We start from the raw sequence: 21,484 nt of genomic DNA, 5'->3' as shown, positions 1-21,484 counted from the left end.
AATGAAATCTTGGCTATGAAAGTGCCATTTAACGCACCACACTTGACTTTAGTAGTAGAATACTGTGAAAAATTAATGTAAAAAATACCTACATTCCATATTGAAGCAATCCACCTGCTTTTCATGCCCCCATTTGCAACATCTCTTTAGAATTGGTTTGGGCACTGGGTCAGCACAATAGATGATCACATCTTAACTGCTTTGCTGACCCTTTACCTCAAGGACCTGAATAATACCAAACCCTTTTTTCTGAGATGGATGCTGATGATAGCAAAGGTGTTTCCATGGCTTCTGGGCCTGAAATGGATGTGGGAAAAATGGCCTGGGGAAAACTTTGAGTAAACTGAGAAGTTATGTTCACATCCCAACAGTACAGAAATTAGAGGGTGAAATGCACTTGCTGCTCCCTGGCTGGAACATGGTTGGCATGTTCAAAACTATTGTACAGTGAGTCCCACACCAGAATCCACAGCCAGAACCTCCTAAGGGGATGGAATGGAGGCTGGGGTGGGTTGCAGACACCTGGCCAGGCTCTGTAAAATCCTTGCAGGGAGGGGAGCTCTGCAGGGAGACTTGGAGCAGCTTCCAGGACCTGAAGGGGCTACAGCAGAGCTGGAGAGGGATTTCTGACAAGGGCAAGGTGTGACTGGACACTGAGGGTGCTGAGACAGGGAGATGGTCCCTTCCAACCCAAACCATCCCATGATTTTGTGGTAAAAGTCCAAACAAGACAAAATTTCTTACCTCAGAAGAAGATTGCTGGTGACAGCTCAAATATGATCAACAGGCAAATTTCTGGGCCTCACTGCATTTTTAGGCTCTGCTAAACCACTGTAATGATGGAAATATCTTTCATACTCCTCAGCTTATCAAGAGTAAAATTAAAAATTCCAGCACTTAAAACACTTAAAAGGATGCTCTCCTTTCACCATAATGATCCCTGTATAGATCTATCATTCAGTCAGCAAGGAATTAACATAATATGACTATGGAAATGTGTATATTTATTTTTAAAAAAAATCTTCAAGTGCTTAGTTTGCTAACCTGTCTCAGTTTGCTATTTTATAGGAGCATTTTCTCTGTTGGGCACTATCTCAAGGGAGAGTGTTTCAACACATTTACATATCTTTCCCCCACACTCTTCTCTCTGACTGGTAACCTGAGAGTGCTAAAAATGGATAATTTGAAGGAAGACAGAGGTGTGGAAAAGGTCTCACATTCCTGGAGACAAAGCATTTTACCTGTCTGAAAACACATTTCTTCAAAAAAAGAGAAAAAAAAGAAAAACACCCAAGGTTGTTTTACCTTCTTCTTCCAGACTTGAGAGGGGAAGCTCAGTATGTTTTCCTTATGCATGCTGTTAAAAAATTTGGTCTCCCCTTCCTTCCTGTTTTCTTTCTGGTTTTTTTTTTGTTTGTTTGTTTTTTGTTTTTTTTGGTTTTTTGGGGTTTTTTTTTGTTTTTGTTGTTGTTGGGTTTTTTGTTTGTTTGTTTTGTTTTTTGTTTTTGTTTTTTGGTTTTGGTTTTTTTTTTTTTTTTGTTGCTGTTGTTTTTTTTTTTTTAATTTTTGGGGTTTTTTTGTTTGTTTTTTTTTTTTGGTTTGTTTTTTTTGGTTGTTTTTTTTTTTTTTTTAAACTCATAACAATTGTCCCTCTTGCCTGAGCCAGGTTTGCTCACCTCTGTGAAGGTGCCAGAACTGCAGCATGATTTCTCCAAGCAGCAGCAAGCTGAGTTCCAGCCAAGCAGGGAAGGAAAATAATAAACCAGCCCCTCCTCAGAGCCCCTGCAGCTCCTGAGGATTCCTCTCACCCACATTGAGACTGGAGAAGTCACAGTGTGACAGCTCAGGGCTGGCAGGGACAGGGATGCCCACACCAGGAATGCAGCATCTGAGTCAGTCTGGGGGCCCAGACCCAGAACAAACCCAACATCTCTGCCAGGAGACCCAGCACCCTCCTCCAGCCACTGCCACACACCTCCCTGTGCTGGTGGGGATGAGCATCTCATCCCAACATGAACACAGCTACATTAATGCAGACTCCACAGCTCTTGACTTTCACCCATTTTAAAACACCATTAGCAACTTTTAATAAAATTATGTTCAACAAGACAAAAAGTAGGTTAAAATCACATCATTTTCCTATTGCACAGTACTAATAGCAACATATATTAACACCACCACATAGCACAAAACTGCAGCATATCCCTTTTACAGAGTCAATCCACAGTAAATTTCCATTTAGAAGGTAATTTCATGATTTATACCCAGTCTTTCCCATTTTCTCTTCAAAAGGTTTGTTTCAAGATTGTACATAAATTCAACACTTTTGAAGCAAAACAAACAAACAAATCACTTAAACATTTCTTGGAAAAACTGTATTAAACCAAAAAATTACACAGGATAAGGAAAATCAGAGGAAGAGCAACACAACAGGCAATGAGGCCAGAACACAATCAAGCCTAAGAAATACTGAGACAGGTTTGTTTCACAGCAAAACATCTCTCAAAATGAAAGTACCAATAATTCCAGACTATACTCACATTTGTTCCCTTTTTTCATTGGAAATATTACACATCTTTAAAAGGACACTGCTATATTACAGTTTCTTAAAAACAATAAAAAGGCAGAGAGTAAAAATTTAGATCAGCAGCAGCATCTGGTATCATACAAGATCAAAACAGACAATAGATGTGTAACTCACTGAAAACCTCCTATAAAAAATACTGTCCTTGGCTTTACAAAACCACCAAGATTAATGGTTTGACTGATATTCAAAATATGCAAATGGCATACTGATCAAAATCCCTAATGCAAAAGACTTATTGGCTCAAAATAGACTTTTGGTGTGATCCCAATTCATTTCACCATAATGCCCAGAACATGCATGTGCTATATTTAAATGGTTCCTAGTAGAGAGATAGTTACCAGAATGAATGATGCCACCCTGCTGATCTCTGAGGTCATCAGCCAGGCCATTTAATCACTTTTTTTTTTTTTTTTTTTTTACTCAGTGCAGCTTAAACACATGCAGAAATCAGCACAAAAAGAAAGTTTCAACCACTACATCTTCAGTGTAATTCACACAAATCATCACACTTGCAAAGCACAGTAGTGCTTTACATTATCCCCATCTTCACATTATCTTCACATTGACCATTATCCCCATCCTCGCTCTTTGAGGGCTCCTATAAAGATATGAAGACCACAGCACAAGGTGCCATGCATGCTGAGAACAAGCAAGCAGCAAACCTCAGGGCAGCAGACAAAAACAGATCCCCATCCATGTTTCCATCCAGTGCCTCACCCCCTGCAAGAGGTTTTGGGTGGGCAGGATGTAATTCCACACGCCAGGCAAAGGGGTGGGAAGATTTTTTTTTTTTTCTAGCTGGTTTCACAAGGCCTGATCAGCAGATCATATACAAATACAAACAGTTAATATTCACAGAGCAACTTCTTGTACCTAATTATTAGAATAGATTTAACATCATTAATAAATATATAAAACAACATGATAATCTCACAGACAAAACACATTTCAAAGGTCAGTATTGACTGAAATATTCAGACGATTTGGTCATTGCTTAAAGCACTGAAGAATTATAAGCAGATAATAATGTAAGTGTTAAGAAGAACAGGCTCACAGGATCAATTTAAACTTTCTGCAGAGGCTCTGAGCTGACCCCAGAAGCTATTCCAAATGACCTTCAAATGAAGGCCACTGCATATTTGAGAATAAGCTCCTTCACACTGTCTGTATCTCGGCACTTTATCTAGATCAGCTGCAGAGCAGGCATTCCCCAGGGACCAGCACACACAGGTAAACATCTGTCCCAAATGATGCTGTTCTACATTTCATACCATCCTGTGATGAAAGAGGACTTTGTTCAGTCAGTGCTTAAAAGTCTTGCTCTGGGAGACACAGATCAACCTGTTCCCTCCAAGATTCTTCTGCCATCTCAAACCTGCCCTTTACCTCTCCCTCTCAGTTCTGCCTCTGAGAAGGAGAGGCAGCAATCCCCAATCCCACAGTGCTGTTCTGAGGCTTGATTTCATAAGGTGCTTTTGCAGAGTCTCAGAAAAGGCACTAGAGCAGTGCAGCTGTTGCAATGTCAGAGTCACAGGCAGAGGTGAGCAACCCACAGCCTCTCCCGATGTGCAAATCCAGGAGGGATGAGAGTCACACTGGGTCACACTTCTGCAGCCCCATCACAGCAGCTCTGTTTGCTCCCATAGCTCTGAAAAAGCCTCACATTTCCAGGTCTTGACACAGTTACTGGGGTGCCCCCTTCCTCAGGCTGTCTCCAGGCTCCATTTGCTCCAGAGGGCCAAACTCAGGGTGTGTGGCCAGGGGCTTCCTTTGCCCCCGGAGGGTGTGAGCATTCAGCATCTCCAGCAGCAGGTCATACACTGGCACCACGTTTTTACACTTCATGCTCAGGAGATGCTCCATTCCCTTGTTACTGTGCAGGAGAACAGAAAACAACTCAGTACTCTGGTTCCAACAGTGCAGAGAATAAAAACACACTCATGGTTTCAAGAGAGCCCCTTTTTAAATTTGGATTTAAGAGGATTTAGCTGCTGAGATCCCTGAGATCACTTACCACTACTAACAGTAACAACATCCCAATACTTTCAGGCTGAATGTTCTCCTATTTAGAGAAGCAAGTTTAGTTTTGCATCATACAAACTCTTTCAGGAAATAATTCAGATGCACCCACCCAATTGAAATTAAGGGAAAAACCTCTTGGATGCTGTAAAGGTGGGAGGCTCCATACTGAAGCTTGATGCAAAAGGGGATTTACTACATGCAGTTTAGTAATGACTACCTACCTCTCCTACCTGGCTGAGTAGGAAGACCTAATTACCCAGCTAATTTCAAGCACTTTGTTTACTCCCTGCATTCCAGTGAGAGGATCTTGCAGGTGGCTACAGACTTTAAAAGTAATATTTCTGCTATGCAGTATGATACAATGACACTGTATCTTGGTTTGGATTTTAAATGGCTGTTGTCATTGCAGTCACACATATTTATACTCCAGGGGTTTGGGGTTCAGATCTAAGGGTGCTGCTCAACACCAGATCTATGCCAGTGGAACCAGCAGCAAACAGCCAGCACTCAGCTGGGCTGGGAGGGGGAAGTGCTTCCAGATAAAGGAGGTTCTCCTGCAGTTCAGGAGTTATGAATATGTTAATGGGCAAGGAGAAATTGCAGCCCCCCTCCCACACCCATCTCTTAATTATTTCCAGAACAAAATTTAATTGACTGACCAGCACCAAGCAACCCAAAGACACAACAAGCAGCCTCCAGATTTGGGCTGAGGGAGACACAGCACAGAAAATCTTGTCTTAATGAGTAAATATAAAAATTTCACAAAGATTTGTGGCGTTTGTTCACAGAATGTCAGAACAGCTTCTACAAGGCTGTGATGTGGAGTCACATCACAGAGCACAATCCAGGTGATGGCAGAGATCAGAGCCAGGGGCAGGTTCAGCTCTGGCTGGTGCTGGAGCTTTTGCAAGGCCAGCTCTCAAACTCTTTCCCAGTCCACAAACTGGCTGTTAAAAGCTGTGTTTCAGCACCATCAGGTCCCTGACACTGCCCTTTGCTCTCCCAGGAAGCTCATTGCAAAGGTGGCCATTCCCTTTTCAGTGTCCCTGTAGATGTGCCCTGCTCCCTTGGTGTGCTCCAGCCCATGTGTCCATCCCAGCTTTGTGTGTCCATCCCAGGACATCTCCCCTGGACACACAGTCCAAGGCAAGCCATGAGACAGCCTAGTCAATAGATGACCTCTGGGTAATGATTTAAAATGACAAACAGACTGAAAATTAAAACCTCTCTTTGTAGGATCTGCATCTCAGTCTGCTGGACCACAAGCACAGATGGACCCCTCAAGGAAGTCCTTGTGGAGCCACTTCCCAGAGAACAAGCAGGAGCCTGACATTGCTGTAGCATGAGTCATTTGGTAAAAACTCTGTGGCTCCACATAAAAGGCAACAAATTTGGTCTGAGAAACATATGGCACCCAAAATCCACTTTGCTCTACCAAAGCCCACACTGAAGATCAGTTTTGGAACAGGTTTCCATTTAATGTAAGGGTTTTGATGGCTGGGTGAGATATTTTTCTGAAAATCTCAATTTGTGTTATTGTTAAACACTTCAGGCAGACACATGATGAATAATTTAATAGAATAAGGTTAAGACAGCATTTTAATATCATCACATCAAGTGCCAGCAAGCACTTGAGTTTGCTGCCTGTTTTGTTGTGCTAGGAAGGAAAGCTCACAGCGACAGAGGTGAAGAGCAGCACCAGGATTCCCTCAGGAGTGATCTGGAGTTTCAGCCACCCCTTTTTGCTGTAACAAACAAACACTAACACAACACAAGTGTGACACAAGTGTGACACACACTCTGTAAACTGTACCTGGCGTGCCTGATGTGAGAGAGGAGCATCAGCAAGTTGGCCAGGCGAGTTGTCTGCTGCTGTGAGGGGATCCCACTCTTGGCAATAACCCACACCAAAGCCTCTGTGACCACGTTCAGCAGGTGGTGCAGCTTCCTGTTGCTTTCAGGCTCCTCTGCTGACAAGGGGAACATGCCTGACCAGAGAAGAGGAAGAAATATTTGATGCTAATGAGGAAGAACACAATGGTACAACTATAGATTTTTTTAATATGTAATATTTCAACACAATTAGAGAAGATCCATTTCCTGATCTGCCCCTCAAGAGTGTACAAATGATGCTCCATATGCCACATCAAGCTTGAATTTGATGGCCACATCATTTGCAAAGTGAGCAATTCTCCCAAATCCTCCCAAAACATGTTGCACACAGACCCTTCAGTCAGGATGTGATGTGCTCTCCATTCTCCAGGGTTTTTTTTCTCTGTACCTTGTTTTTTAACTATTATAAACTATAATATTATGTTTGTTCTAATCTCTTCTTGTTAAAAAAAGAAGTTCCTTTTCCCTGAGTGTGTAGTAGGGAGGGAGAATAATATGTCAGTGACACTGCTCAGAGCGACCCAGCTGGGTCTCCTTACAGATCACTAAAGGTGTCACAATACAGCACATGTCTGCAGTGAGAAACCTTGAAAACCAACAAAAACAAAAACAAAACAAGAAAAAAATAAATATAAAACCCCAAAGAAAGAAAAACCACCAAAAAAAAAAAAAAAAAAAACCAAAAAAAAACAAAACACCAAAAATCCACAAAACACCACAAACAACAAACAAACAAAAAAACCCCCCCAAAACCTAACACCAACAGAAGAGGCCTGGGACCAGGAAAAGAAAAAAAACTCAATAGTCCCTCCAGAGATATCTATGAAAGGATGGAGCTCAAGAACACCTTGAAAATTAGGAGAAAAATATTAATTTTATCAAGAAAGGAGAGTAGAAGAAAAGAAATGACAGATCTTTTGAGACTTGAACTTTGAAGAAAATATGGCTGATGAATGTGGATTTTGGTTGGGTTTTTTGGCTGGGTTTTTGTTGTTGTTGTGGATATTTTAGGAAAAGGAAGAACAGCTTTTATTTCTGTTGAAATAGTGATATTCACAGAATCATCTAGGTTGGAAAACCTTTTAAGATCATCAAGTCCAACCTTTGACCCAGCACTACCAAGGCCATCACTAAACCATATTCCCAACATCTTCACATCTTTTAAATCCCTCCAGGGGTGGTGACTCCACCACTTGCCTGGCAACCTCTTCCAATGCCTGACCACCCTTTTGGTGAAGAAATTGTTCCTAATATCCAATCTAAAACTAAATCTAAACTCCTGGTGCAGCTTGAGACCAGTCCCTCTCATCATCATCATGAAATCTCATTTCCTCTCATCATCATCATCATGGCTTTCCAGCCCCAATCCCCCAGCCTGTGTCACTGCAGGAGGTTTTTGTGGCCAAAGTGCAGGACCCAGCACTTGGTCCTGTTGAACCTCATGCTGCTGGTCTTGACCCATCAATCCAGCCTTTCCAGATCCTTCTGCAGATCCTTCCTACCCTCCAGCAGAGCAACACTCCAACCCAAACAAGTGGGCAGACAAGTGGGATTGCAGCTGGACTGTTCCCCTTCAGTACTGGACTAAGAATTATGCAGCAGCTTCTTGCTGAAAGCAGTTGATGTAAATAGTTCAACTGCTATTTTGTTGTGGGATTTTTTTTTCAATAATGACTACAAAATATTCTGGAGAAAAATATAATTTTTACTGCAGGCTACCCTGAACTAGCAAACACTCACCTTGTGTGAGAGGCAGAAAAACAAAGCTCCTGTCCTGAAACTCATCTTGCAGAGCTGTTGATCACTTCCAGCCATTTCTAGTCAACACATTCCATTAAATAGGAACAATTTAAGCCCCATTAATCATCACTCAGTTGAGTAACTAGTATTACTAGTATTACTAGAATTACTAGAATTAAGGACAGGTTTGTAGGGCTGTACAGCAACTTTGCACACAACTGGGATCCAGTAATAGGAGCGAAATTTCCCATTCAAAAGGACAGATCCAGCCTGAGCCATGAGCTTGTGAGAAGCTATCAGAACTTGGGGTCTTTCATGCAGTTCTTGGGACATAGCCCCAGAATACAGCAAATGACACAGCTTAGAAGTTTCCTGAGTAAAAATCTTTACAATCTATCAGAGACAAGCCCTTTCCCATTATCCTCGTCCAACAGTTTTTTATCATTTGATATTTGGGGGTTTTTTTGAGGCTGATTTCCCAGCCACCCTCAAACCAAAAGGTGCAGTTTGGTGAGAGTTAGAGCCAAGCAGATACTCACTGGAATTGAGGAGGATCATTGCCTTGACACACAGATACTCCTTGTGCTGCAGTTTCAGCTCTCGGAACCTCGAGGTCATGGCCAGGAGCATATCAAAGATCTCCAGAATCCCCTCTACACATTTCCCCTCATCCCTATGGAAACACCATCCACATGTTACCAAAAAAGTAGAATTAAGGAACTGACTCAAATAAAAATCAAGGCATGAAGGAGGCTGCAAAAGGCCTGCCTTAGCTCATCTTTGGGAGAATATAAAAGGCTCTACCATGGAATCTAAATTGAAAATTACACTGGTATGAAAGGTCAGCATTTTTAAGAAACTCATTTTCTCACTGAAGTGCAAACAGGATTGACCATAAGAGTGATCACATTTCTGTATCCTCTCAGCCTGTATAATTCTGGATAATCAGCTTCAAATCCTGCAGTGCAGGGCACAGTACCACCTTGAATAATTTTCCATATTTGTTTCACAAGGAGTTATCCACAACCAATAACATAATGTTTGTACCTAATGGAGGCCTCAGGACTTGGTAAAAAAGAAAGATTCCCTGAAATAAGCTGCTTGGAATAACAAGACATTTTTAAAGAATAAAACAACTCTTGTTCCTATCTCCTGGCACATTTTTTCTGTGTGGGTATTGAAAGGCATTTGGGGTTTTGGTGGTTTTGTGGTTTCGCTATTTTTATATTTGTAGGTGTTTATAAAATTCAACTTTCTCCATCTTGGATATGAGATGTGTTCCTATTTTCAGATCTGAAAAACACCCCAAGAGTCATTCCTATTTGTTTAAAATTCAGCAGTGGCAAATTTCAAACAAGTGAAGTTGCTGTTCAAGTTTATTTGTTAGTTTTGTTTCATACATACTGGACTAAAAAAGTGATTAAGTTCTACAACAGCAGCATTCATAGGGAGCTTCTAATACTCTTTGCAACAGGAGATTTTTTTTCTCTGTAATGTGTTTAAGATGAGACAGATTTAAACACAGCAGTGCAAGAGAATAAAAAATTAACTGGATCCCAAGAGAAAGGTGCTGAGCCTTCAGGCTGGAGGCAGGAACATGCAGGTAACACCACCTAGGGGCAGCAGGTTCTGCCTGCAAAAATTATATTTTATTGCCCAGTTTCCTGTGTTCCTCATAGCAAAGAAGAATATTAAGCTTTAGAGAAGGACAGGCAGCTGCCAGATTCAAAACAAGGACAAGGGTTCCAGAGAAATATTGTCTGCAAAGATAATGAATGAAATGAAGGCTCCAGGGAGACCTGAGAGTCCCTTCCCGTGCCTGAAATGGCTCCAAGAGAGCTGGAGAGGGGATTTGGGCACGGGGATGGAGGGACAGGACAAGAGGGAATGGATTCAAATGGAAATGGAGTAGGTTTAGATTAAAGATTAGGATGAAATTCTTTGCTGTGAGGGTGATGGGGCCCTGGCACAGGTTGCCCAGAGCAGCTGTGGCTGCCCCATCCCTGGGAGTGCTCAAAGCCAGGCTGGATGGGGCTCTGAGCAACCTGGGACAGTGGAAGGTGTCCCTGCCCATGGCTGGGGGGGTGGAATGAGATGATCTTTAAGGTCCCTTCCAACCCAAACCATTCTATGATTCTAAGTTCAACTAAGATAAAAACAATCACTTTATAGACCAGGGTCATACAAGGATGTCCTGAATAAAATTACAGCATGCCCAGACACTTGAAAGCTCCCACTCTGCCATGTCCTGAGGAAATGAAGAAATGCTTCAAATATTCTTACTCAATTCAGCACATATTAACTCCTGAGCAATTAAATGTATTGTTCATTTTCATCAATTTCTGATCATTGCACTGAACAGTGCAGCATGTCCTTGTATTGAATTTCATATGAGCAAATAATATTTATTTCCTCGGTTCTATAAATTAAATTTTTTCTTATTAGCCAATTTTGCCTGTCTGTATTTATGACAATAATTATTGATTGCAAAACACAAAACTGGTGCAAATCTGAATTTTTCCAGTTTGAAAAGGCTAAAAGACATTTTAAGACTACCCAAGAGAGTAGATTGCTTCCCTGACTTTTTACAAATGTGAAGCTCAGGTCAAATCCTTCTAAGGCTCTGTAGAAAAACATCCTTACTAATCCATATTATTCCTTCCTGGTACACTACGCTATGGAAAAAGAATCTTTAAACTTGAAAACAGTCTGCTGTACTATTGAAAAAATATTCTTAGTATCCAACAGCAAGCTAGGGGTCTTTAAATCCCTCTCAGCTAGTGCTCCAATGTTCACTATTATAGCTAACTATGAAGTCTGCTGTAGTGGCAGGAACAAAAACAGGCAGGTAGCCTATTTAAAATAATTAAAATATTGCCTGACACTGTATCTTCTGTCTAATGAGGGATGTAGGGACAAATGGACAATGTGGTGCCTTGTGTTGCTGTATTGACAGTTTCAGCATCTAGAGGCCTGGAACAAAGGGAACAAAACCACCAAAAGATGTGGAAAAAATGCAGAGAAACTTCACACTCAGTGCTACAGGAGTCCAGGAATTTGCAAGTTCAACAATAATTTTAAAGCTTAGCATTCCTTAAGCCCCTTGGATGTGGAACCTTAGGACATTATTGTTACAAGCACAAGTAAATTAAATTGTTAGATGAAATATTAACAACATCTGCCATGTTTAATCCTCTTCCTCCTACAATTCAGACATGCAAATAGAAAATGCAAATACATTCCCAAGGAATGTATTCCTCTTACCTGTCTAATACAAGGTCTGGTGCAAAAATCAGTTTGCCAGGATGGTCGATTGATCTCCACATCAAACCAATCATTAGAACTTCCATCCAGCAGCTCTCCAAGAGTCTTACTTGGTCATAGAGGCTGAGATCAATGAAGCCTAAAGTGATAGCATAAAAGAAATCAACTTGTTAAATGCTCAGTTTTGATAAAGAAAAATGAATATGTGAGAAACAAAAAAAAACAGGAAGAACTATGGGTTGTGAAGATAAGGGAGCACTGACATCCAAAGTGCCAGGCTGCCATTTCAAATTGGAACAGAAATATTTCTGTTATCATCTTCCACAAGATATTTGGAATAAAGCAGAATGGTGTTTTAGTGCAATTAGTCCCATACAGCTGATGAAACTCAAATGAATGCAGAGTAACCTGCTTTATGTTCTCATCCTAAAAGAGAAGTCAGAAGAAATATGGCACAGGGTTGGAAAGAGGCAATGTTTAAGGTCCCTTCCAACACAACTCATTCCATGGTTCTGATTCTATGATTTATTTCTCTCCAGAACTTATAGCAAGATAACACTCAGATAACACTGCAGCACAGCCAGACAGTCACAACCCAACTTTTCTCTTCCTCTGGAGGGAAAAAAAATCAAAACAAAACAAAAAGGAGAAATAAAACTTACACACTCCAAACCAAAAGACCAAAAGTGTAAGTTATTAAAACATGAGTGGGAAAACAGACTGCTCAATCAAGGAGGAAAATACAGATACAATAAAGAGCTGCTCAGTGATCAAAAACAGGGTCAGGCCACTGTTTTCAAAGCTGAGCTTCTTTAGCTCAGGCCCTTGGCAAAGGTGCCCCATTTTCAGATGAGCTGGCATCTCTGACACTGCATGGTGACACATCCATACAGCCTGGCCAGTTTCCTGAAGTTCTTCCCAGTTGTCTGAGGTCTTAAAACACACACAGGACATTTGGGCTGCCAAAGAATCTCTCTGGCAGTCATTTATACAAATGCTTCATGTATTTTTAATCTTATTACACTACTCAGCTGGAGACAGTCAGTGACACATGAACTGGGCAATGCTCACTTTTATCATTGCTGCTTTTCAAATCTGGTACAGCCTTGCCTTTGATTTTGTAAGGGTAAACAGGAGCCTGGGAGTGGCACCTTCCCTCCTGGATTCCACTGTCACAGAATTTACTACAGAATGCACAGCCAACAACAGATTATCTGCCACACACTCATCATTTAAAACTGCTTTTAGGAAAATATTCAGGGAAGTGTGAAATAGTACAAAACCTGACAGTGTCAGTTTCCTGAGAAACAACAGCCCAAAGACATTTCAGAGTATATTTAAATAAACATTTACACTGGCATGTACTGATTTCTCTAGCATAAACAAGGAATTATCAGGTTTAGAAACTCTCTCTGTTGAGTGTGATGTCAGACCAAGTCCCAGGGCTCAGTCTGCAGGTTCTTGAAATGCAGATTTATCATGGATGTCATCTGCTAAACTCACATTATCAGCAGCAGCAGCTATGGCCATTGAGCACAGCTGTCAGAAGGACTCCACTTCTCTTTTTCATGACAATCTCATGTTCCAAAGGTCCAGGACAGCAAACCACCACCACAGCTCTCACTGCAGTGTCAGGAGCCCCATTTCATTTCCTCCAGATGACATTAAACTAATAATTTTTCTCTGACTGTATTACACATCCTTTGGATTGTGGGCTCTATTCCTTATCATGTAATTATAAATTGCTTCAGCAGACAAGGAAAAAAACCTTGTGTTGGATGTGTGAAAACTAGAAAAAGGTCAGCAGCACACTAGGCTGCATAATGACTCCAAATTTCGATATTGTGACAACACCTTATGGATTTGCAATACAGGTTCAGCAAGGAACCATGTTAAACTCTTTTAGACTAGGTCAACAAAGCAAGAGGCAATTATAGAAGCTGTGTTCTGCTGCCTGACAACTGAGAATTAAAATACTTGGAGTTCAGAAGGAAAAAAATTCAGATGTCAGCTTCTATTTTACTAAGCAACAAAAAAATATACTCCATTAGAAAGTCCAGAACAAAAATACAGCCACTGAATAAAATTCATAACAAAAGACTGTCATTAAATATTAAATATGAAAACCCACAAAATACAAACATGTGTTTTTCCTATTTATGCAAAAAGTTACTGTGAATACAATAAGGAAAAATAATTTTTTTTTCACCTCCAGTGAGTGTTAAAATATCCAATAATAAGTCAGAGATGAAAATGGGCTTCTAACCCGGGTAAACAAAAGCAAATATTCAGCTTTTCAGAAAGTAAAATTACTACTCACTGGGCCATTAGTCAAAAACTCTCTATTTTTTCCTAAGACATTACCTCCAGGAACCAGGTAGGGATGGGCATGATTACCTTCAGGCAAGAGTTTTGAAAAATAAAATTCCATGTCCTGTGCTTTAGTCATCACAGCTTTTTAATGAAAAACAAAAAAAATGAATCCACATTGAAGTTAATGGTCTCACTGCTATGTAATATGGCACTGTCACTTATAATTGGGTGCATATTAAACATTACACCTATTTTTGACACTCCTCTAAAATGCTGTTTATTTCTGTTGTCTGTAACAGGAGTGATCAGAAAAAACCCCAGAGATGATAAAGTGTCAGCATTCCCAGGAGCTGTTTTGAAGGGGTTTGATTGCTTCAAGGAGTTTTCTTCATACAGTAATCTTACTGCCAAGAAAAAGTTTTTATTTCTGATACATGTTGGAAATAAACTAAAAGTGACTGATGCCAAAATCGAGGTTGGTTTAGAAGCTGATCTTGTAAAAAATAATTAATCTTAACTGGCTGAGGGTTTGGGTTTGTGGGTTTGTTTAACAAAAAAAAAAAAAAGTCTCAGTTAAAAAATAGAATTTAATATAATCAGAAAACGGAAAAGGTTGGGTTGGGTTTTTTTTTCCCACTGAAATATTGGTTAAAATTAAGTAATTTTCTAAGACTAATATCCTTCACATTTCCCTTCCTACCAGATAAACATAACTAAGTGGAGTCCTCTGAAATGGCACCTTTTAATCACATTTTTATGGACAAGAAATTATAACAATAGATATCATTTAAACCCTTATGGTTACTTACTTCACAGCTATTTTCAGAGTTTCTTAAGCCACAAAAATAAGTCTAAAGGATTTGGGCTCTAAAACATCCCACATTAGGAGCACAACTATCACCATTTGCAGATGTGCAGCGTGGTTGGAGATGCTCTGGGGTGCAAACATCTCCTCCCCAGCAGCTCAGCAGCTGGCCTGGAATCTGCACACCCCAAAACCATCACACCTGGACCCTCCAACACCAAGTCTGAGACTGCTCTGCCCCTGGGAGATGTGTTCAGCAGCTGGAGCTGGAAGCACATCAGCCACTCCACTAGACATGAAATAGGATGCGCTTCCCTGGTCGCTAAATTCCTGATTTAAGGATTAAATGAAATGTTCTCCTCCAAGTTTGCTTCCTGCACTGTGCACACGCTGTGTTTCTGGAGGGAAGGGCTCCAGTCATGTTTTCCATGTGTGTTCTCCAGCAGCAGCAGCTATTTACAGAGCACACAAGAGCAGGGCACACACCAGCAATCTCTGAATCCTTCAGCACAAAATTCAGGAGAGGATCCATGGAGTGCTGGCTCCCAGCAGAGCACTTTATCTGAAACTCAGGATGAAGCCCCATACTGCTCTGAGTCCACCAGTTATTCCATGCTTTCAGCTCACTTTTAGTTGTTATTCTGCCTGTTTTAGTCATGTACTTCATGCAGAAGGAACTGCAAATGCTCACTGATTCTGGTTTGTGAGAAATGGTTTATTGCCATGATGCCATGGACATATTTGAGACATTCCAGGCAGCTGTACTGCAGTGCGTGTTCTGGGTGTTTCCAACAACCAAAAAGAACCCTTTCTGATTCTTGTTTGAAGGAGTGCACATGATAAATCTGAAATCAATCCTGAGCTCCACTGATGTTTTTCTGTAGCATCTCTGTCAAAAGAAATTATTGCAGACACTCAGGACTTGGACACCCTTCAATTATCACCACTCAGAGAAATGGATTTGTAAAGGATTCTCAAAGCCTGATTAAAAGTTCACACACTCCTGTACATCTGTATGCAAACTCTGAGATAAGGTCTACTGAATTAGAAAGGCCATGGAATAGATAAGACATTGTTAAGAAAGGCATGGAACTAGAAACAAGTTTCAAACGATGCCCCTGCAAAGAGAACAAACATTTTAGAGAATTAGAGCCGTGAAAGATGCATTTTGGCAAGACCACTTGGGATAAAATAATAGGTGATTTGTGTTATATGTATTAGCACCATTGTGTGGCAAAGGCTAATAGGCTGGAAAACATTTATATGATACTGTAACCAGGAAATAAGTTGGCTTCTGATAGAATGGTGTAGAGTTTTACATCCCTTATGTTTCGCCCTTCAATGAGACTGATAATGGAATAACATCTTTTAAAACGCCTCTCAGTTGTCCCATCTCTGTAGAGCTGGGATTTTCCAACAACCAACTACTAGAAACCTTCTATCAGGACCCAAGGAAAAAAAAAGGTGTTAAATGAACCTACTAAATCAGCTTAATCAGGTATGTACAGATGAGGAAGTGTCCTAGGTTACAATGTAAAGATGTGCCCAGAAGTATGTATTCTATCACCATCTGTGGAAACCAGGTAAAGCAGTGATTCTCATCTCTGTGGGACATATTATCTGCTAATGGGCCATCTGTTAAAAACCAGGTGGGGCAATGTTCTTTGTCTTTCCCATGACCCATCCTTAATGGGCCACTGAGTCCCACTGTATGACTGATAAAATTACATCATCCCATTGTGAGATGCTCCACCCAGGGCGAGGAGCCAAGCCTTTCCTACCTAGATAAAAACTGAGATTTGGAACACCAAAGCAGCCCTTACCCACTGATTTCCAGAGGACAAAACTGCCAGGATTTCTACAGGATCATTGCTTCGAGAAGACCACTTCATCCAGACTGCTACCACCACCCTACCTAGCGGGCTGTCAGGTTGTATTCAGACTCTGTCAGTGGTTTTTCTTTTGTACTATTACATATATTTTATTTTTCTCTTTTTTCCTATTAAATTGTATTTCTGACTTGGAGTATATCATTGGTTTTGCTTTCAGACCAGTACAGGAAGAAACTACATACAACACCACCTCTGCCTTGTAACAAAATGAACAAGTATTAGAGTAAGAACAGACAGCAAGCAATGGTTTATATTGTATCTAAATCAAAAAACATTCAGGTTAATTACTGAGAGCAATAAACTCTCCACTTAGGATAGAAAGCTTGACTTTCACACGGTGCTGCAGAGGAGGACACATTGACGGTAAACCATTGACTGAACAAATTAAAAACAAATCTGAATGTCTCACCTGGAATTTTCTTGGCCCAGCCGATCATGTGCACCAGCTCTTTGTCGGCCAGCTTGGTCAGGGACATCATCATGGAGGCCTCGGTGAAGGGCTTGCTGGGCCGGCTGACCAGCACGTGGGGCGGCTCGGCTTCCAGCAGGGTCAGCACGAACTGCTCGGGGCTGGCCGCGCTCAGCAGGATCTCCTTCACCCGCGTGGCCGCCTCGCTGCATTTCTTGGCTCTGCCCAGGCAGTGCACCCGCTCCTCGGCTCCGCGGTGGCTGCGCAGGATCCGGTACCCGCAGCGCTCTCTTCTCGAGCCTGGTGAGAGGCACGTGGTTCAATTGGAGGGCTTTGCCCACAGGATTTTCCTCCCTGTCTTAGGTTGCAATACAGGATGTGACCAAAAGTATGTATTCTATCACCATCTGTTGAAACCAGGTGGGACAATGATTCCTTATCTCCGTGGGAGATATTCTCCGCTAATGGGCCATCTGTTAAAAACCAGGTGGGGCAATCATCTTTATCTTTTCCACAGCCCATCCTCCCTCCAGGAAGATATCATCTGCTGCTGGGCCATTGAGTCCCTGTGCATGACTGATAAAATTACATCATGCTCCAGCCAGGGGAGGAGCCAAGCCTTTCCTACCCAGATAAAAAACTTGAGATTTGGAACATCAGGGCAACCTTTTTTCCACTGGATTCCAGTGGAAAACTGGACCTTTGGAGGAAAGCTGCACCTTCTACAGAACAACATCTGTCACTCCAGGACAAATGCAGCCACCATTTAATGAGACTTCTGCCAACATCCTGACTGACTGACGGGTGTCAGGTTGGATTCTGACTGTCAGCGTTTTGGGTTTGTTCTTTGTAATACTGTATTTCTGTTTTAATTTTCCAAGTAAAGAACTGTTATTCATAATTCCCATATCTTTGCCTGAGAGCCCCTTAATTTGAAAATTATCATAATTTGGAGGGAGGGGGTTTACATTCTCCATTTCAAAGTGAGGCTCCCACCTTTCTTAGCAGACACCTGTCCTCCAAACCAGGACACTCCCTTAAACTCAAATATCTGGGGAGAGCACCCCTTTAATATTGGATGTTCTAATATGGAACATTAGGTTTCTAGGATGTTCAGCACTTTGTCCCCACTGACTTCAGCTGAAGGGTTTTGATTATTCTACTAAAGAAAAACAGAGTTTAAAAATATTTGGTTTTGAACCTCAGTTTAAAAGTCCAGTCCAATGGAAAACTCCTATTGACATCGAAAATGCATAAATCAGATCTTTAAAGGTAAATAAAGATAGCTGATTATAAATTTTGTTTTATATGTAAATTGGGGAATAGAAGACTTGAAAGTCTAGGCCATGTTACAGGTTAAATGTCTCAGGAACAAGCACAGCTGGGCCTCAAATTTAGCTGGATCTAAAAGCTTCTCCAAAATCATAATATTCATAAAATACTCAGCTATAGTTCTACTTCAGCTAACAAAGAGATCCAATCATAAACCCAAATAAAAATAAGGGCAGTGGGGACACAAAAAGTTAATTACAGATACTGTTGACAAGGTTTTGTCTTGCTGAATAAGATGCTGGGTGAATGCATACTCAGGATCATGTGGCAGGGAAACCTCAGGTGGAGGTGGCTGCTCAGGTCATAGTCCTGTCACATCTTCAGCAGCTGCCAAACAGCATTTGGATCAGGTTGTGGGAGGGGTGAATGAAAAGACCAGTCAGGAACAACCTGACTGAAGAAGGATCAGCACAGTCTTCCAGGACTTTTAGGATGTGGACATTTCATTTGCATATGGCTCTCACTCTCTCACTTGCTGCCTGTTCAGTAAATCATGTTGGATGCAGGAGAAAGTTAAAGAATTTCTCAGTATTGGAGAACATGCTTTCCCTGGAAACCCAAGAGATTGGAGAAGAGCAATAGGCAAAGCTAGTTCAATGAACAGACCTCAGGCACAGAGCTATCCAAGGGGGACAAGGCATTTGGAACTGGAAGCATTGTTCATCTGCAAGTCCAGTTTAAGGCCTGCACCATTTGAAGAAAAGATGTAATGTGGATATGATGAAATGGACTGAGTGCACACAGGATACTTGCACAAATAATGAAGGAAATAAATAATTTGTAGAACCAAATGTTTAGCCAAATCACAACTAGCTAGAAATTGCAATAACAGATGAACAGCAACTAAGGGAAGATAACATTCCAGCAGTCAGAGTGTCTACATTATCTTATGTAGATTCATGGAATGAGACTTGATGAAAATACCCAAAAAGGTTCCCTGCAGAACTACAGAAGTAACAAAGCAATTTCTTCCACCATCAGTCTGAGCAAATCCTTCCTGAAGAGAGTCAAAGGCCACCAAGGCATAGACTATTTTCTACAAAGGCACCTGGATAATGTAGTGAACTCTGTGCTAAGCCTCATTTCTTGACTAATGCACAAAGGTCAAGAGGAAAATCTTGAAGTGGTTTGTGAGCTTCCAAAAACCACTAGAATGACACAGTGGGCTGCAGACTGCTCTGAAATCATGTAATGCACAGAAAGTAAAGACAAAAAGTAAAGGCTGAGAGTGAGGTAGGTAACTGGAAAGAGAGCACAGCTGGAGACAGATGAGATGCCCAGGTACCAGGGTGCTCTGCCTATAGAGATGCATGGCTCTGATCTCCACAGCATGGGAAAGACCATAACCAGAAAAAAAGAAAGCACATTGTTTTCACTATTTAGAAAGCTGAAGCACATTTCCCAGGGGCACCTTGAAAAACAGAACAAGAAAAACAGCAGAGGGAATAAAAGTCAAGTCTGTGACATATGTTATTTGAGTTATCATTTCCAATTCACTGTTGTAAAGATCTTTAAATAACATTTTGTAGCCTATAAATATAAATTTGAGCTTATATAAATTTACAGAAAATATAAAGGCAGGTAATTGCGCAGATGCTTTATGAATATCAAAGAAAACAAATCTAAAAGCAATTTTAAAAGTACTTCAGCATTCTGTTCTAATTGACAAAATCTTGAACAATTTCCATCTGCACAGCTGCACTCAGTGCTCCATCTAAAGATAATTCAGTCAGGTTATGATTTTGAGAGTATTAAAGGTCTCAAGACTTGTGGAGGGTTCTTACTGGGAACTAGCAAACCCCTTTAATTGACTTCAGGTTATTTAACTGAATCAAGTTTCTTATATAACCAGTTCTTATTATATAAAATATGCTCCATTTAAAACATAAACCAAATTTCTATAATCACATTACCAGCGCAGAAAGCCAGACTAGGAATATTACATTTCTGCATAAAAAACTTGCTACTAAAGTAAATATAACTGATGACATAAACAAGGTGGGAAAAAAACCCCAACCAAAACACATTCTGAGTTATTTGTGGTATTTTTTATTTACTATATATTGCCAAAGCAGAAGTAGGCTAAATCACCAAGCAGCATGCATAAAAGATACTTAAGAGACACCATTTATTAACACTTTATATTTTTTTTCTGCTTGCATTTAAAGTAAAAGAAAGCTACATTTAAACTTTCTAGTCGACTGACACAGCAGAAAACACCAGTCTTTCCAATTAAGACAACTTTCAACAACGTAAAGGAGCTTCTTTTATTTCTATTCAAATCCAAAGTTTAGGCAGGACCAAGAAATTTTACCTATACCTGTATTAGCATGCAACAGATGTATAACTGTTTGTAAAACTATATATTACAAATAATTATAATGTTTTAAGCCTAATGTTTTGCTTAAGTAGATAAAGAGATGTGGATCAATGTGTGTAAAGGCAGAGCAATAAAATACATCTTCCCAAATTAAGGGCTATCTTTGACTTCACCACAAACTCCCTAACTGTACTTCATGCCTAATATTCATTTCTATAAAGGTAATTCAGGAAATTGCAGAAGTGCAAAATGATCAAATCCCTCATTCTTCATACCACACTCTCCTTATTTAGAGCTATTTTATGCAAGAAAATTGCTGTATTCAGCTGAGAATGCTGGACCAGGGGCAAGACCTTGAGCTACATTACCACAGAACACGAGTGAATGACCCCAAGATATAAGAAATAAGGCACATTGAAAAAAAGGTCATTAAATTGGGCCTGTTGTTCACTCAGCCATGGACAAACCGCAGCAGGTATTACTGGCAGTGAAACACACTATTTTTCAAGCTTTGCAGATTCTCTGAAAATCACAAATGCTGTCTGATATGGTGGGCAGTTACATGGCATTTTGCCCTTCACACTGATTTGGTCTCTGGCAATGGCTCATATAACTAACCAATTCTGTAGCAACTGCAGATTCTACCACTGAATATTTTATAATCAGTTTTTGAAAGTGTGTGAGCTTAAAACTGGCTCTAGTTCACATTGATACATCATTATCACTCCAGTCACCTTTGGAAGCAAATGTAAGTGTTCTGGTGAGTACATATTCCAGAGCAGACTCTCAAATTGAATTCTCAAGAGCAGAGCCACTGACAAAGGAGCTGCCATCTGCCTGTGTGCACATGAGAACATGAGCTGAAATTATAGTGACTGCTATAAAAGCTGAAATGCAATTAATACAT

The 21,484-nt window shown here is 40.6% G+C and overlaps 1 protein-coding gene across 2 annotated transcripts in view; it reads right to left on the bottom strand.

Moving 5' to 3' along the window:
- Window positions 1–2,046: 2,046 nt before the first annotated feature.
- Window positions 2,047–21,484, bottom strand: part of ESR2 (estrogen receptor 2) — a 34,004-nt gene continuing 14,566 nt past the window's right edge. For both annotated transcript variants that reach the window (XM_056493500.1, XM_056493501.1), the window contains exons 5-9: window positions 16,926–17,225; window positions 11,507–11,645; window positions 8,782–8,915; window positions 6,423–6,597; window positions 2,047–4,460 (exon numbers count right to left, since the gene is read on the bottom strand). In XM_056493500.1, the coding sequence (XP_056349475.1) occupies window positions 4,271–4,460; window positions 6,423–6,597; window positions 8,782–8,915; window positions 11,507–11,645; window positions 16,926–17,225 (938 nt within the window). In that variant the 3' untranslated portion in view covers window positions 2,047–4,270. The remainder of the gene's footprint in view (window positions 4,461–6,422; window positions 6,598–8,781; window positions 8,916–11,506; window positions 11,646–16,925; window positions 17,226–21,484) is intronic.

The sequence above is a fragment of the Oenanthe melanoleuca genome, chromosome 5 (genome assembly GCF_029582105.1).
Source record: "Oenanthe melanoleuca isolate GR-GAL-2019-014 chromosome 5, OMel1.0, whole genome shotgun sequence".
In the NCBI taxonomy this organism is placed as follows: domain Eukaryota; kingdom Metazoa; phylum Chordata; class Aves; order Passeriformes; family Muscicapidae; genus Oenanthe; species Oenanthe melanoleuca.
The sequence above is the reverse complement of the archived record's forward strand: the minus strand, read 5'-3'. Positions and strand labels throughout refer to the sequence as shown.